This window comes from Dama dama, chromosome 9 (genome assembly GCF_033118175.1).
Source record: "Dama dama isolate Ldn47 chromosome 9, ASM3311817v1, whole genome shotgun sequence".
Taxonomy (NCBI): domain Eukaryota; kingdom Metazoa; phylum Chordata; class Mammalia; order Artiodactyla; family Cervidae; genus Dama; species Dama dama.
In genome coordinates, this window is record NC_083689.1 from 24,291,443 (window position 1) to 24,309,044 (window position 17,602).

At 44.4% G+C, this 17,602-nt stretch overlaps 1 protein-coding gene across 2 annotated transcripts; it reads right to left on the minus strand.

Annotated features, from left to right (window-relative positions):
- Window positions 1-3,892: 3,892 nt before the first annotated feature.
- ZNF554 (zinc finger protein 554) lies at window positions 3,893-15,193 on the minus strand. Of its 2 annotated transcripts, XM_061150731.1 has the most exons (6): window positions 14,833-15,193; window positions 14,388-14,504; window positions 8,638-8,715; window positions 8,058-8,184; window positions 7,410-7,601; window positions 3,893-5,576 (listed from the first exon to the last, which is right to left on the minus strand). In XM_061150731.1, exons 3-6 carry the CDS (start codon window positions 8,668-8,670, stop codon window positions 4,393-4,395), a joined length of 1,536 nt encoding a protein of 511 aa, XP_061006714.1. In that variant the 5' UTR covers window positions 8,671-8,715; window positions 14,388-14,504; window positions 14,833-15,193; the 3' UTR covers window positions 3,893-4,392. The 2 variants fall into 2 exon arrangements, 1 of the variants encoding a protein (XP_061006714.1); XR_009694113.1 differs by lacking the exons at window positions 3,893-5,576; window positions 7,410-7,601; window positions 8,058-8,184; window positions 8,638-8,715 and adding an exon at window positions 9,732-9,841 and having other exon boundaries at window positions 14,833-15,136.
- Window positions 15,194-17,602: the final 2,409 nt, after the last annotated feature.

A 17,602-nucleotide genomic window follows, 5' to 3' on the forward strand; every position in this document is an offset into this window, starting at 1 on the left:
CCCAGATAATCATGATGGTGTGATCACCCATCTAGAGCCAGACATCCTGGAATGCAAAGCCAAGTGGGCTTTAGGAAGCATTACTATGAACAAAGCTAGTGGAGGTGATGGAATTCCAGTTGAGCTATTTCAAATCCTAAAAGATGATGCTGTGAAAGTGCTGCACTCAATATGCCAGCAAATTTGGAAAACTCAGCAGTGGCCACAGGACTGGAAAAGGTCAGTTTTCATTCCGATCCCAAAGAAAGACAATGCCAAAGAATGCTCAAACTACCGCACAATTGCACTCATTTCACAAGCTAGTAAAGTAATGCTTAAAATTCTCCAAGTCAGGCTTCAGCAATACGTGAACCATGAACTTCCAGATGTTCAAGTTGGATTTAGAAAAGGCAGAGGAACCAGAAATCAAATTGCCAACATCTGCTGGATTATTGAAAAAGCAAGAGAGTTCCAGAAAAACATCTATTTGTGATTTATTGACTATGCCAAAGCCTTTGACTGTGTGAGTCACAATAAACTGTGGAAAATTCTGAAAGAGATGGGAATACCAGACCACCTGACCTGCCTCCTGAGAAATCTGTATGCAGGTCAAGAAGCAACAGTTAGAACTGGACATGGAACAACGGACTGGTTCCAAGTTGGGAAAAGAGTACATCAAGGCTGTATATTGTCACCCTACTTATTTAACTTATATGCAGAGTACATCATGAGAAATCCTGGGCTGGATGAAGCACAAGCTGGAATCAAGATTGCTGGGAGAAATATCAATAACCTCAGATATGCAGATGACACCACCCTTATGGCAGGAATTAAAGAACTAAAGAGCCTCTTGATGAAAGTGAAAGAGGAGAGTGAAAAAGTTAGCTTAAAGCTCAATTTTCAGAAAACTAAGATCATGGCATCTGGCCCCATCACTTCATGGCAAATAGATGGGGAAACAGTGGCTGACTTTATTTTGGGGGGCTCCAAAAATCACTGCAGATGGTGACTGCAGCCATGAAACTAAAAGACGCTTACTCCTTGGAAGGAAAGTTATGACCAACCTAGACAGCATATTAAAAAGCAAAGACATTACTTTGCCAACAAAGGTGCGTCTGGTTAAGGCTATGGTTTTTCAGGTAGTCATATTTCCATGTGAGTTGGACTATAAAGTTGGGTGCCAAAAAATTGATGTTTTTGAACTGTGGTGTTGGAGAAGACTCTTGAGAGTCCCTTGGACTGCAAGGAGATCCAACCAGTCCATCCTAAAGGAGATCAGTCCTGGGTGTTTATTGGAAGGACTGATGCTGAAGCGGAAACTCCAATACTTTGGCCACCTGATGCGAAGAGCTGACTCATATGAAAAGACCTTGATGCTGGGAAAGATTGAAAGCAGGAGGAGAAGGGGACGAAAGAGGATGAGATGGTTGGATGGCATCACTGACTCAATGGACATGGGTTTGGGTGGACTCTGGGAGTTGGTGATGGACAGGGAGGCCTGACATGCTACAGTTCATGGGGCTGCAAAGAGTCAGACACGACTGAGTGACTGAACTGAACTGAACTAAAAAACTGGATGGTTTAAAATACAGCATGAATATGACAGAGAAAAGAATCAATCAACTTGACGGTAGGACATCAGAATTTAACCAATCTGATTTAAGGGACTAAATTTGATAGAGTGCCTAAAGAACTATGGATAACAGTGTACAGGAGGCAGTGATCAAAACCATCCCCAAGAAAAAGAAAGGCAAAGAGGCAGCATGGTTGTCTTAGGAGGCCTTACAAATAGCTGAGACAAGAGAAGCAAAAGGCAATGAAGAAAAGAAAAGATATACCCATCTGAATGCAGAGTACCAAAGAATAGCAAGGAGAAAATCTTCCTAAGTGAACAATGCAAAGAAACAGAGGAAAACAACAGAATGGGAAAGACTAGCGATCTCTTCAAGAAAATTAGAGATACCAAAGAACATTTCATGCAAAGATGGGCACCATTAAGGACAGAGTTTGGGAGTTTACCAATGGGAGTTGGTAATGGACAGGGAGGCCTGGCGTGCTGTGGTCTGTGGGGTTGCAAAGGGTCAGACACGACTGAGTGACCGAACTGAACTGAACAGCTAGTTCACTTCATTGTACAGCAGAAACTAACACAACATTGTAAGGCAATTATACTCCAGTAAAAAGAAGACACATTCTCAGAGTACAGCATAATAAATAGCTCAAGGTTGCTCACAGGGGCTTCCCTGATGGCTCAGCTGGTAAAGAATCCACCTGCAATGCAGGAAACCTGGGTTCGATCTCTGGGCTGGGAAGATCCCCTGGAGAAGGGAACAGCTACCCATTCCTGGATTCTGGCCAGGAGAATTCCATGGGCTGTATAGTTCATGGGGTTGCAAAGAGTCAGACACAACTGAGCGACTTGTACTTTCACTTTTGTTCACAGAGCCCTTAAACGTATCCATCAACCAAGTCGGGTTTGCAGAGACCTCAGATGGGGTATCTTTACTTAGGGACAGGCAATAATATTCACATGATCAGGTCCAACTTAGGTGGGAGAAGAGCTGACTGGAGATCTCCCTCATAGTCTCCCTGGCTAGTTCCAGGGAAAGGGGAAGAGTCACATGACATTTCAGTGATTTTTTTTTTTTTTTTTAAGGGACAATTTGAGAGAAGACAGCTCCCTTGCATCCCTCCTTTCAAATACAACACTGGCCTGGTATAGCCAGCTCAAGTTCAAATCCAGATCCCACTACTTGCTAGGTGGGTGAGTTTGGGTAGGGTACCTTATTTCTGTTTCTCCTTTTGTAATAAGGGGATATGAAAAGTTACTATCTCATGCTGTTTTTGAGAAGATAAAATGAGAGAACACATACAGGAGTTCAAGTGGTGCTGGGAATATAGTAAGGACCCAATAAATGTTAATGATGAGGGTGATGCATATCCACACTCTGGCAAGTAGATCTCACAGTTGGGACTTTCTCCCCAGGCCACCAAAGGTCACTTCACCTCCATGTCCCAAGACCTACTTCTTGTACCCTTGACATCTTGGTATCCATAGTCCACCTCCAACTGATCGCTGAAACTCAATAAGCCTTGGAGTCGTTTGTTTTTTTTTCTTATTGTCAAAATGATTCTAGCAATACAAAATGAAATGGCAAAGGCAGGAAATCACACATAATGAGAAGACCCTAACAAATAAAACTCAATTCATGTCTCCACATCACTCTCTGGCCTTTTCCCATGTATGTATACATTTTGACTTCACTGGACAGAATTACACATACTACTTTGCATTCTTTCCTTTCACTTTGCATCCAAAGTGTTTTCTTTTTTTTTTACTTGAATATTTATTTTTACTTAAATTTATTTTTAATTGGAGGATAATTGCTTTACATTATTGTGTTGGCTTCTGTCTCATATCTACATGTATCAGCCATAGGTGTACATATGTCCCCTCCCTCTTGAACCTTCTTCCCACCCCATACTACCCCTCTAGGTTGTCACAGAGCACCAGATTTGAGCTCGCTATATCATATAGTAAATTCCCGCTGGCTATCTAATTTTACATATGGTAATATATATGTTTCAATGCTACTCTCTCAATTCATCCCACCCTCTCCTTCCACTCATATGTCCAAAGTCTGTCTTCTATGTCTGTGTCTCTACTCTTGTCCTGCAGATAGGTTCATCAGTACCATTTTTCTAGATTGCATATATATGCATTAATATACGATATTTGTTTTTCTGACTTACTTCACTCTGTATCATAGGCTCTAGGTTGATCCACCTTATTAGAACTGAGTCGAATGTGTTCCTTTTCATGGCTGAGTAGTGTTCCATTGTGTATATGTAGCACAACTTCTTTATCCATTCATCTATCAATGGACATCTAGGTGAGTTCCATGTCTTAGTTATTGTAAATATTGCTGCAATGAACATTGAGGTACATGTGTCCTTTTCTTTTTCTTTTTTTTCATGTGTCCTTTTCAATTATGGTAGCATTTTTTATTTTAGCATACCCCCTGCATTGCTAGAGTAGTGTGTGAGACAAGTCAGGACCTAGCTAAGTGACCAAGAAAGGCAAAATGATTAGGCAAAATTTTAAAACAGATTACTGAAACAAAAAGTTGAAACAGAATATCCTTTGTTTGAACAACTAAATTAATATGGTAATTCTCAGCAAATTCCCAATCCATTTACTGATATTTTCCAAGAGGGTGGCACTAGTTGGGCATAGTTCAATGGCAATTGCTCCCCCTTATAAGGTCCCTTCTCAGATCTAGACTTCAGTGCTTTCCTTCAAGAATGAAGACTAAGCCTACATCTTCACAAACAGTACATCAGAGGGGCAAAGTCTGAACACACCTACAGGGTAGAGTCCTAAACAGTACATCACAAGGCAGCAAGCAAGCTTTAAAATTCAACAAGGTGGCTTCTCTGGTAGAAAGCTTTCCCACAATCAATTATTTTATAGGTTTTCTGACTATTGTGAGTTTTCTGGTGTGTGACAAGGGAGGAGCTCTGGCTGAAGGCTTTCCCACATTCATTACAGAGATATGGCTTCTCTCCAGTGTGGATTCTCTCATGCCGAACCAGGGAAGACCTCTGGCTGAAGGCCCTTCCACACTGATTACACACATAGGGGTTCTTGCCAGTGTGAGTCCGTTCATGTTGGTTGAGAGATGAACGGTCACTGAAGGCTTTTCCACATTTAGTACACTCATAGGGCTTCTCACCTGTGTGCGTTCTCTTGTGCAAGATGAGGTAAGAACTCTGGCAGAAGGATTTCCCACAGTCTTCACATTGATAGGGCTTTTCCCCTGTGTGGATCCTCTGATGCTGGGTAAGAGATGAAATCCTGTTGAAGGCTTTCCCACATTCATGGCATGCATAAGGCTTCTCTCCAGTATGAGTTCTCAAATGCCGAGTGAGGGTTGAGCTGTGTGTAAAGGCTCTCCCACATTCCTGACACTCAAATGGTCTCTCTCCTGTGTGGATTCTCTGATGCTCACTCAGGGAATGCCTCCGGTTAAATACTTTCCCACACTGGTGACATTCATAGGGTTTCTTCACTATATTGATTCTGTTTTGTATGGTCATTGCCATACCATGATTAAATGATTTCCCACTTTCTGCATATGCAGAAATTCTCTCCTCCATTTGAGTTCTTTCATGTGGAATAAGGTGAATATTTTGGCTGAGATCTTTTCCACATTTAATACTTTCACAAGGTCTCTGGTCTGGATATCCCATCTGATGATGGTTTAAGAATGGATCAGATACCAAACTCGCAATAGCTAAGTCATAGTCATAAAAATGTCTTCCTATAGAATCTCGTGATAAAACAAGGTCTGAACTCAGGTTATAGTTTTCCCCAAATTCATACCAGTCAGTAGCCTTCTCTTGAGAAAATGCTTCTCTCCAGGGGTACCCCATTTGCCTCAAAAGCCTCTGGGAGTCTTCACAGTTCCCCTCAGATTCAGCATAACCCCAGTCCTCTCTGGGGATCTTTATACTATTCATACCCCCAAGTGGTTCTTCCTCCAAAACCACCTTCTTGTAAACTGACAGTTGGCTTATCAGTTTTGTCTCCCAATCTGAAATAAATTGAAGGTTGGGTGGGGGGGAGGGGGAAGAAAGTTCTAACTTAAGAATAGTAGGACAAAATTATTTTCAACAACAACAACAAAAAGCATTTCCAACATATACAAATGACCTGTGGATTCATGTTCAAACATCAGCTTTTAACATGGAGGAAGGCAAGGTGAAGGAAAGATGGATCAATATGCTGGTAGAGCAAAAAGTAAATGTGGAAAGAAAGGGGAATAAGATTGCAGAGGGAATAAGACAGACATATGGCAAAAAGCACATGAAAAGATGCTCAACATTGTGAATTCTCTGTCAATTCAATGGTTGGGACTTAATGCTGTCACTGCCAAAGGCCTGGGTACAGTCTCTGGTGAGGGAACTAAGATCTTGCAAGTTGTGCAGCACACACCTCCCCTCCAAAAAAATTATGCTCAACATCACTAATTATTAGAGAAATGCAAATCAAAACTATAATGAGGTACCAGCTCACATCAGTCAGAATGGCCATCATCAAAAAATCTACAGATAATATATGCTGGAAAGAGTGTGAAGAAACGGGAACCCTCCTACACTGTTGGTAGGAATGTAAATTGGTGCATCTACTATGGAGAACAGGGCTTCCCTGGTGGCTCAGACGGTAAAGTGTCTGCCTGCAATGTGGGAGATCCGGGTTCGATCCCTGAGTCAGGAAGATCCCCTGGAGAAGGAAATAGTAACCCACTCCAGTACTCTTGCCTGGAAAATTCCATGGACAGAGGAGCCTTGTAAGCTACAGTCCATGGGGTCACAAAGAGTCAGACATGACCGAGTCACTTCACTTCACTTCACTTCACTATGGAGAACAGTAAGGAGGTTCCTTAAACAACTGAAAATAGAGCTACCATATGACCCAGCAATCCCACTCCTGGGCATATACCTGGAGAAAACCATAGTTTGAAAAGATACATGCACCCCAATGTTCATAACAGCACTATTCACAATAGCCAAGACATACAAACAACCTAAATTGTTCATTGACAGATGAATAGATAAAAATGTTGTATATACATAAACTGGAATATCACTCAGCCATAAAAAAAAGATGAAATAATGCCCTTTGTAGCCATGTGGATGAACCTGAAGATTGTCATATTGAGTGAAGTAAGTCAGAGAAGGACAGATATATGATATCGCTCTTATATACAATCTAAAAAAATGGTAGAAATGAAATTATTTACAAAACAGAAATAGAGTCACAGATGTAAAAAACAAACTTATGGTTATGGGGGAAAAGGGGTGGAGGAGGGATAAATTGGGAAATTGGGATTGACATATATACAATACTATATATAAAATAGATAACTAACAAAGACCTACTGTATAGCACAGGGAACGCTACTCAATATTCTGTAATAACCTATATGGGAAATGAATCTGAAAAAGAATAGATACATGTATATGTATAACTGAAACACTTTGCTGTACACCTGAAGCTAACACAAAACATTATACATAAACTAGACTCCAATAAAATTTTTTTAAAAAAAATCAGAGTGAGGAGAAAAAGAATGGCAGAGGGAAAGAATTATCAAGAAAGCAGAGAGGGAAGAGATGAAACAGGAAACACACGTAGAATGGCTTCCAGAAAGAAAAGGGATGTTTTCCTCTGCACCTAAAGAGGGTTAGTGGAAGCTGGTTCATGGCAGAAGGTTGCTGGGGGATAAACTAAAGGCACGTGGGAAGGAACAGCCAAGGACCTCAGCCTTCTCCTTAGACAATTAGGGCCTCTGTGGAGGGACCTCTGACCAGGATTCTCCAGACGCTGTCCCCATCCCAGTGGCCCATATCTGCCTGCTTCTCACCTGAACATGAAGCTCGCAGAGTTCCTTTCCCTGCCATCCACATGGCTTCTCCTTGCTCCAGGTGGAAAGATAACACTGGCTGAAAGAGTGAATATGCAGTCCACAGAGAAAGAGTGGTGACCTGAGAGGCTGATACTAGGCATATGGTGCCATCCTCAAAGCCTGAATTGGGTCTCTGGCTCCTCAAGGCTTCTAAAAGAGACATGGGAGAGGTAACACGAAGACCAAGCTAAAGATTTTATTTTCCTAATTTAAAAAATGATCATACACTCCTCAGAGATACAAATGGCCCAGTAAACACATGAAGAGATACTCAATATCACTAGTCATTAGGAAAACACAAATCAAAACCACAATGGATACCACTTTATACCTATTAAAATGTCCATAAATTTTTTAAGGGCTTTCCAGGTGGCACTAGTGGAACAAGAGACATTATTGACACCTCAGCTAAGATGCATTTCTACAGTGGCGCAGGCTGCCATATACTGAAGGAATCAGACCATTTGCTGTACAGGAGACACCACAAGGGCAGGAACCATGCATGTCTCATTTTCCAGTAAACCTCTACTTCAGCATAGCTCTTGATGTGCAGTAGATGCTGAACAAACATGACTTGACGGACACAGAAGGACCAGCTGGTCTTACCTACAGAGGCCAGGTTCCCACAGGTCTCTAGCATCACATCTCTGTAGAGCTTCCTCTGACCAGGGTCCAGCAGCTCCCACTCCTCCATGGAGAAGTCCACGGCCACATCCTTGAAGGTCACCACCTCCTAAAATATCATGATGGGTCAGCTCAAAAATGGGCCCCCCCCCAACCAATGTCCAGAGAAAGTAAAGTGAAGGTGTTAGTCGTTCAGTCATGTCTGACTCTTTGCCACTCCATGGACTGCAGCATGCCAGGCTTCCCTGCCCTATTTCACCACAATTTAAAAAAATACATATGTGTGCATTTTAAAAAGGATGGCGCCTTGGGGCACCCCTCCCTGCTCTATGGGAGAAACCTTGGGGTCTTTAGAGATGCTCAGAGCCCAGGAAGGAGGCACAGTCCTCCTGAAGGGATAAGGGACCTCCTCCTTATATGTAAGAGCCACCTGAATGCCTACACCCATACACTCATGACAAATTCTCCTCCTTTCCCACAAGGCAAGGGTGCTTGACATCTGACAGGTGTGTTCCCTCTGGACATACTGGGTGCCTTTCAGGGGAGAGGAAGTCCCACTCACCTGGGGCCAGGGGAGCAGGCACTCAGCAGCCATCCTGTCCTATCTCCTGGGCAAAAGCAGGTTCCTGGGCAGGTAGGGCTGGAAGAGGAAAAATGCAGAGTGAAGACTGGATCTGGCCTGTCCCAGACCCCAGAGTCCCCTTCACCACTTGAGGTCACACATACACACAGAGGAGAGTCATGGAAGCCAGAGATATGGACAGAATGAAGGGACAAAGTAGGTGATCAAATATTAATCCCACTAGGGGACTGGAAGTACAAAAACATGGGAGACCCCTGTGGGTTAATGATTACTCAATAAAGCAGGTTTGCTTAGCTACAAAACCAAGTAGGCCTTATTAACAAAACCATGTAACCAAAAGCACGAGACATGCCCCAAAACAATAAAATAATGGTGGCATGAGCCCCACATTCTGCCCAGTGAGTTCAGTAAGTTAATGATCCCTACGACATGCTCTTTGCACACATGAAAAACAATCATTTGTGGACCTAGCTTGACCACACAGGGACAAGAAAATTCCCCTGCTCAACCTGGAGGAGGAGATGCTGTTGATGGAAGCATGATATCTACTCAAGAAAGACAAAGAAAGTCTTCTTCCCCTCCCCATTTTAAAATTGTAGCCCACTAAGTTCTCATAGCATTTCGCATGTGCCTGCTTGTAAGCCTCACAAGCAACCTACTCTAATAAATCATTTATCTATCACTTTGCTCTTGCTGAATTCTTCTCTGCACTGAAACATTATCTTTCAGTGGTACTGGAGTTCTTCACAGCCCCCGTGAAATGACACCAATCGGTTTCACCAGGACACGCCAGGGGTCTTAACGGCTCCATTTTCTGTGGGTTTTATTTGTTTTCTTGGCTGTGCTGTGTGGCATGCAGCACGTGGGATCCTAGTTCCCTGACCAGGGATCAAAACCTGCCCCCTGCAGTGGAAATGGAGAATCCTAACCACTGGACCACCAGGGAAGTCCCAGTGATCCATTTTCTGGATGAAGATACCAGAAGATACCAAGCCTTGGAAGCACACAAGTTCTATTGTGAAACACTCTGTACTAGTGTCCCAGGGTGCTGTGACAAATGACTACACAATTGGGAGGCTTAAAACATCACAAATTTATTTTCTTCCAGGGAGGTAAGACGTCCAAGATTCAGGTGTGGCAGGACCCATCCCCTCCGAAGGCTCTGGGTGAGGGTCCTTCCTTCCTGCAAGAGATATAAGAGACATGGGTTCGATACCTGGGTCGGGAAAATCCCCTGGAGGAGGGCATGGTAACCCATTTCAGTATTCTTGCCTGGAAAATCCCATGGGCAGAGGAGTCTGGTGAGCTATGATCCATAGGGTTGCAAAAAGTCGGACAGGACTGAAGTGACTTAGCATGCATACACATACTTCAATTAAAAAACGAATTAAAAAAGACAATAATAAGTGTTGCCAAGGATGGGAGACTCTCATGCATTGCTAGTGGGAATGGAAAATGGTGTAGCCATTATGAAAAACAACTACCACAACTACTGAGGCCCACGCTCTACAGCCCGTGCTCCACAACAAGAGAAGCCACCGCAGTGATAAGCCTGTGCACCACAACTAGACAGCCCACATACAGCAATACAGACTCACCACAGCCAAAAATAAGTAAGTAAATAAATACAAGTTTTAAAAATAGAAAAGTTTAAAAATATAAAAATGGTGGCAGCTTTCACAAGATCCATGAGGGACCTGAGGGGATGTGATGCAAATTCTTTTCCTGAGAGCTGGCTCTGACCCCCTCCATGTGGGGGTGGGAGCTATGGGTGCAGGATACCATGCTGAGCCATGGCTAATGGTTGCATCAGATGATGGGACACATGATACTTTACCCTGGGGAAACATCTGCTGATGGGTGCCCCTCTGGGACACACAATACTTAACCTGGGGAAACACCTGCTGATGATAAGACTGGCGTGGGCTGAATCATGTCCTCTAAGTCTTGACCCCGAGTAGCTGGGAATGGGACCGTATTTATAGATAGGATCTTTGCAGAGGTAATTAGTTAAGACGGGGTCATATACCAAAATCAGATTGATTATATTCTTTGCAGCCAAAGATGGAAAAGCTCTATACAGTCATCAAAAACAAGACTGGAGGCTGACTGTGGCTCTGATCATGAACTCCTTATTGCCAAATTCAGACTTAAATTGAAGAAAGTAGGGAAAACCACTAGACCATTCAGGTATTACCAAATATCAAATCCCTTACAGTTATACGGTGGAAGTGACAAATGGATTCAAGGGGTTAGATCTGATAGATAAGAGTGCCTGAAGAACTATGGGTGGAGGTTCGTGACATTGTATAGGAAGCAGGGATCAAGACCATCCCCAAGAAAAAGAAATGCAAAAAGGCAAAATGGTTGTCTGAGGAGGCCTTACAAGTAGCTGTGAAAAGAAGGGAAGCAAAAGGCAAAGGAGAAAAGGAGATATACCCATTTGAATGCAGAGTTCCAAAGAATAGCAAGGAGAGATAAGAAAGCCTTCCTCAGTGATCAATGCAAAGAAATAGAAGAAAACAATAGAATAGGGAAGACTATAGATCTCTTCAAGAAAATTAGAGATACCAAGGGAACATTTCATGCAAAGATGGGCACAATAAAGGACAGACATGGTATGGACCTAACAGAAGCAGAAGATATTAAGAAGAGGTGGCAACAATACACAGAAAAACTATATAAAAAAAGATCTTCATGACTCAGATAACCATGATGGTGTGATCACCCACCTAGAGCCAGACATCCTGGAATGCAAAGTCAAGTGGGCCTTAGGAAGCATCTCTATGAACAAAGCTAGTGGAGGTGATGGAATTCCAGTTGAGCTATTTCAAATCCTGAAAGATGATGCTGTGCAAGTGCTGCACTCAATATGCCAGCAAATTTGGAAAACTCAGTAGTGACCACAGGACTGGAAAAGATCAGTTTTCATTCCAATCCCAAAGAATGCTCAAACTACCACACAACTGCGCTCATCTCCCACGCTAGCAAAGTAATGCTCAAAATTCTCCAAGCCAGGCTTCAGCAATACGTAAACTGTGAACTTCCAGATGTTCAAGTTGGATTTAGAAAAGGCAGAGGAACCAGAGATCAAATTGCCAACATCCGTTGGATAATCGAAAAAGCAAAAGAGTTCCAGAAAAACATCTACTTCTGCTTTATTAACTATGCCAAAGCCTTTGACTGTGTGGATCACAATAAAGTGTGGAAAATTCTGAAAGAGATGGGAATACCAGACCACCTGACCTGCCTCCTGGGAAATCTGTATGCAGGTCAAGAAGCAACAGTTAGAACTGGACATAAACCAACAGACTGGTTCCAAATGGGGAAAGGAGTACATCAAGGTTGTATATTGTCACCCTACGTATTTAACTTATATGCAGAGTATATCAGGAGAAATGCTGGGCTGGATGAAGCACAAGCAGGAATCAAGATTGCTGGGAGAAATATCAATAACCTCAGATATGCAGATGACACCACCCTTATGGCTGAAAGCAAAGAAGAACTAAAGAACCTTTTGATGAAAGTGAAAGAGGAGAGTGAAAAAGCTGGCTTAAAGCTCAAAATTCAGAAAACTAAGATCATGGCATTGGATCCCATCACTTCATGGCAAATAGATGGTGAAACAATGGAAACAGTGACAGACTTTATTTTTGGGGGCTCCAAAATCACTGCAGATGGTGACTACAGCCATGAAATTAAAAGATGCTTGCTCCTTGAGGAAAAGTTATGATCAATCTAGACAGCATATTAAAAAACAGAGACATTACTTTGCCAACAAGGTCCATCTAGTCAAAGCTTTGGTTTTTCCAATAGTCATGTATGGATGTGAGACTTGGACTAAAAAGAAAGCTGAGCGCCGAAGAATTGATGCTTTTGAACTGTGGTGTTGGAGAAGACTCTTGAGAATCCCTTGGACAAGAAGGAGATCCAATCAGTCCATCCTAGAAGAAATCAGTCCTAAATATTCATTGGAAGGACTGATGCTGAAGCTGAAACTTCAATCCTTTGGCCACCTGATGCGAAGAGCTGACTCATTTGAAAAGACCCTGATGCTGGGAATGATTGAAAGCGAAAGAAGAATGGGACAACAGAGGGTGAGATGGTTGGATGGCATCACTGACTCAATGAGTTTGAGTAAGCTCCAGGAGCTGGTGGTGGACAGGGAGGCCTGGCATGCTGCAGTCCATGGGGTCGCAAAGAGTTGGACTGAGCGAGGTCATATTGTGGTAGAGAGGGTCCTAATACAATATGACTGGTGTCTTTAAAAAAGACACACAGACTTCCCTAGTGGTTCGTTGATTAAGACTCTGTGCTCCCAATGCAGGGGGCCCAGGTTCGATCCCTGGTCAGGGAACTAGACTCCACATGCCACAACTGAGAGTTTAAATGCTGAAACTTCCCTGGTGGTCCAGTGGTTGGAAGTCTGCCTGCCAATGCAGGGAACATAGGTTCCATCCCTGGTCCAGGAGGATCCCACAAGCCTCAGAGCAACTGAGCCTGTGTGCCACAACTGCTGAAGTCCACTCACCCTAGAGCCCATGCTTCACAAGAGAAGCCTGCATACCACAACAAAGAGTAGCCACCACTCACCACAACTAGAGAAAGCCCATGCATAGCAACGAAGACCCAGTGCAGACAAAAATAAATAAATAAAAATTTTAATGGGGAAAAAAATAGACATGTGGACTTCCCTGGTGACCCAGTGTCTAAGACTCCACACTTCCAATGCAGAGGGCCTGGGTTTGATCCCAGGTCAGGGAACTAGATCCCACATGTGCAATTAAATATCTTGCATGCTTCAATTAAGACCTAGTGCAGCCAGAAAAATAAAAATATTTTTTAAAAAGAGAGACACAGGGAGAAGGCCATGGGACAAAAGAGGCAGAGACTGGAGTGATGCGGCCACAAGCCAAGAGACACCAAGGACTGATGGCCACCACAGGAGGCTGGATGAGGCAGGAAGGACCCTCCCCTGCAGGCTTCAGGGGGGGCAGAGCCCTGTGACATCTTGATCTATCTGCTCTCAGGACTTTAAATTGCATCTGATGGTAATGAGTTCAGGACCCCCTATCCTTTTTTGAGCTCTTTCAATAAATCTGCTCCCACCCTCGGGTGGTTCAAGGGATTTCCCCCTCCCTTGTAGTTGATGTCAGTGACCCCGTTTGGCCCTCATTCACCTAGGCCTCTGGCACCTGCCTCAGGGTCTTCCCATTCAGGGTTCAAACCACTGAAACTTTGTCCTTTCTCCACAAGAAAGCACTGATGAGGGCTTCCTGGCAGGGAAAAATGCAATCCACCCCAGGGAACAGGAGGCATTGGAAGAATGGTTGGCTGTGACCTCATTCCTGAGCAGGGGTGTCTGGGTATCAGTGGAGTAGACCCTTGATAGCTTCTCATTGGAATCACAACGCTAAGGCTAAGCCAGGGTCTCTCCTCCTTGACACCTACACTGGGGCTGGATCGTTCTCTGAGGGGTGTCCTGGGCGTTGTGGTGTGTGAAGCAGCATCCCTGGTTCCATTCTCTCCATGCCAGAAGCCCCCAGGCCCTGACAACCACAGACGGCCTCAGACACTGCCCAGTATCACCCCTCCAAGAGTGCAGAACCACCCAAGGTGAGACCTCCCCCCGGGTTTGCCTAAGCGCCCAATGAGTTTACACGCAGGAGTCTGGGCGTTCGATTTACTCCATATCCCTGTAACATTAGGCCTCTGAGAGCTCCATTTACCTCACAGCCGAGTTTGCCCCACGGACCTGTCGTGCAGGGGTATTTTCACAGGGCAGGTGCTGGACTGTTTCACAAGGTAGATGCAAGCTGCCCGACTTCTCTAACTCTCCTTCGCGCCTGCAGTGTGACAGGTGGAGGAAACCCAAGGGTAACAGTCCAGGCCACCCCTCCCACTCGGGACCCCTCCCCAGACCCCGTCCCGACCCCAGATAGCCTAACTACCCGCACAGGCGCGGGGCCAGGCTCCGGGGCCGCATCCTGTTTGCGCGGCCCGGATGAGAGATGCCCGGGTGCTGCGGCCACAGGTGTGGGCGCAGGTAACCCACAGCGCAAGCCTAGTCTACTTGAGTCCCGCCGCGGAGGAGGCGCTCAGTGCTGCGTGACCCGTGGACCCGTCAGCACCCGGCCTACCCGCGCCCCCCGTCGGCGACCCCAGTTAACTCACACCGCCGTTGTCGCCCGGGGACGCGCGCCCACAACGGACTCAGCAGTGCGCTTGCGCACCACGAGGCCAAGAACTACAAGTCCCAGAAGGCTCCGGGCGCGATCCTGCGTCTGTCCCCTGGAGGCGGCTGAGTTGAGTCACAGCGCCCTCTCTGGGCGGGCGGTGTCTCCGCAGGATTGAGATACCTCCTGCCTCAGAGGACGTCCTCATATCCCAGTCGCACACGCGCGCTCCTGGAGTACGCGCGAATTTCTTCACTAAGGGAGAAAATCGAGTGGCGGTCTAGTGCGCTCCCCGCTGCCACTGCAGGGGGCACAGGTTCGATTCCTGGTCGGGGGACTGGAGCCCATATGCCGCGTGGCACGGCCTAAAAAAAAAATAAGGGGGAAAATTCAGTATATTCAGCACTATGCCTGAGACATAGATTTGCCAATAAAACAATAATAACTTATTATTAGATATTCATTAACACATTAGTAAATGTATAGGACATTATATAGTAAAATTATTGTTTTAATGATAGTTTATTTATTAGTAATATTAATATATTGGTTTTAATGATAGTTTATTAGTAATATTAATATATTGATTTATGTGGTGGTGGTGGTGGTGATTTAGTCACTAAGTTGTATCTGACTCTTGTGACCCCATGGACTGTAGGCTGCCAGGCCCTTTTGTCCATGGAGTTTTCCAGGCAAGAATACTGGAGTTGCCATTTCCTTCTCCAGGGGATCTTCCTGACCCAAGGATCAAACCCAGGTTTCCTACACCGCTGACAGATTTTTTACCGACTGTGCTACCAGGGAATTCCCTAGATTTATGTCACTAGTATTCTATTAAATAATAAAACTACCACGGTTAATATAAGTTGGTAATATATTCTTAAAACAAAACTTGCACTCTCCAGAATGGTGAAAAGCACATTGTTGGTGAAACCACCAAGTCCGTGGTCATTTGTTATAGCATCCTGAATGATCTCAATGTGTTGGATGATTTTTCAGCCCATCTTTTTCAGACTGACTTTTCCAGGCTTAGCCCATGATATGGAAGGTGTGCTGCCTGGATTCCTCCTTCCGGACTGAAGGTCCTATTCTTCCTGCAGCTGGAATGCTACTGACCAATGTGAAGTGAAAGTTGCTCAGTCGTGTCTGACTCTTTGTGACCCCATGGACTATACAGTCCATGGAATTCTCCAGGCCACAACACTGGAGTGAGTAGCCTTTCCCTTCTCCAGGGAATCTTCCCAACCCAGGGATCGAACCCAGGTCTCCTACATTGCAGGCAGATTCTTTGCCAGTTGACCCACAAGGGAAGCCTTGCTTAATTCAAAATAATAGGGACTTCCTTGGTATGCCAGTGGGTGAGAGTTCGTCTTCCAATGCAGGGAATGAAGGTTCAATTCCTGGTTGGAGAACTAAAAGCTCACTTGCCACGGGGCAACTAAGCCCGTGTGCTGCAACAAAAGACCCTGCATGCTGCAATAAGACCCCGTGCAGCCAAATAAATATTTTTTTTTCAAATAAATATTTTAAAATATATATCATTCTAGATACAAAGATTAAGAACCACTATCATTATCCCTGTGATCTGTAGATACTTCATCTGCTGCTAATAAAGCATGTTTATTAATAACACTTTTTCTGATTCCCCACTCTGTGTGCAGCTAGAGCTGAGGTTCTGGGTTCATGAAGACCCCTCAGTTAGGGAAACTCGTCTGCTGTTTCAACTATATCAATTGTTCACGTAGGAAGATTTCCAATCAAACAGATAGGCACCTGCAAAGACATTGTCTCCAACCACCCCAAAACTTCCCCAACAATCCAATAAAATGTCTTGGACTTGCAGTGTCATATTTTAATCTTATACTGATTGTTCTTTTATTCTCTCAGTAAAAACACTTCCTGCCAACCCATCATTATAATTATTAGGATCTCCTTTTTGTTTGGAATGTTCTCACCACTGCCTAGGTAATCCTACCTAATCCCTAATCAGGAATTCCCTATTTCTGAAATGTCATGGAACATGAATGCAATCAGTTTGACTTAAGAAGCCAAAACTCTGAGACAGGAATAGGCCACAGGAAGTGCAGCAATGAACTGGGAGCTGTCCAAGTGCTGAAACATGATACAGAATGAGACAGGGTACCAATTAAAAACTTTTGTGGGCGTTTGTTCTAAATCGCTTGTCGTGTCCAACTCTTTGTGACCCCATGGACTGTAGCCCACGGCCCCTCTGTCCAAGGGATTCTCCAGGCAAGAATGCTGGAATAGGTTGCCATTCCCTCCTTCAGAGGATCTTCCCGACTCAGGGATCGAACTCATCTTTTATATCTCCTGCATAGGCAGGTGGGTTCTTTACCACTAGTGCCACCAGGGAAGCCCAAGAATTATTCTACCCTGTACTAAAATACATCTGGGCTTTCCTGGTGGCTCAGTGGTAAAGAATCCGCCTGCCAAGCAGGAGACTTGGGTTTGACCCCTGGGTTGGGAAGATCCCCTGGAGGAGGAAATGGCAACCCACTCCAGTATTCTTGCCTGGGAAATCCAATGGACAGAGGACCCTGGTGGGCTACAGTTTGTGGGGTCACCAAAGATTTGGACATGACTTAGGGACTAAATAACAATAACAAAATTTATCTATGTTCTAAATGGATATTGAGTCCATCAGAAAACTGTTAGGGAGGACTTCCCTGGCGGTTCAGTGGTTAAGACTCTGCTTCCAATGCAGGGTGCACAGGTTGATCCCTGGCCAGGGAACTAAGATCTCACAT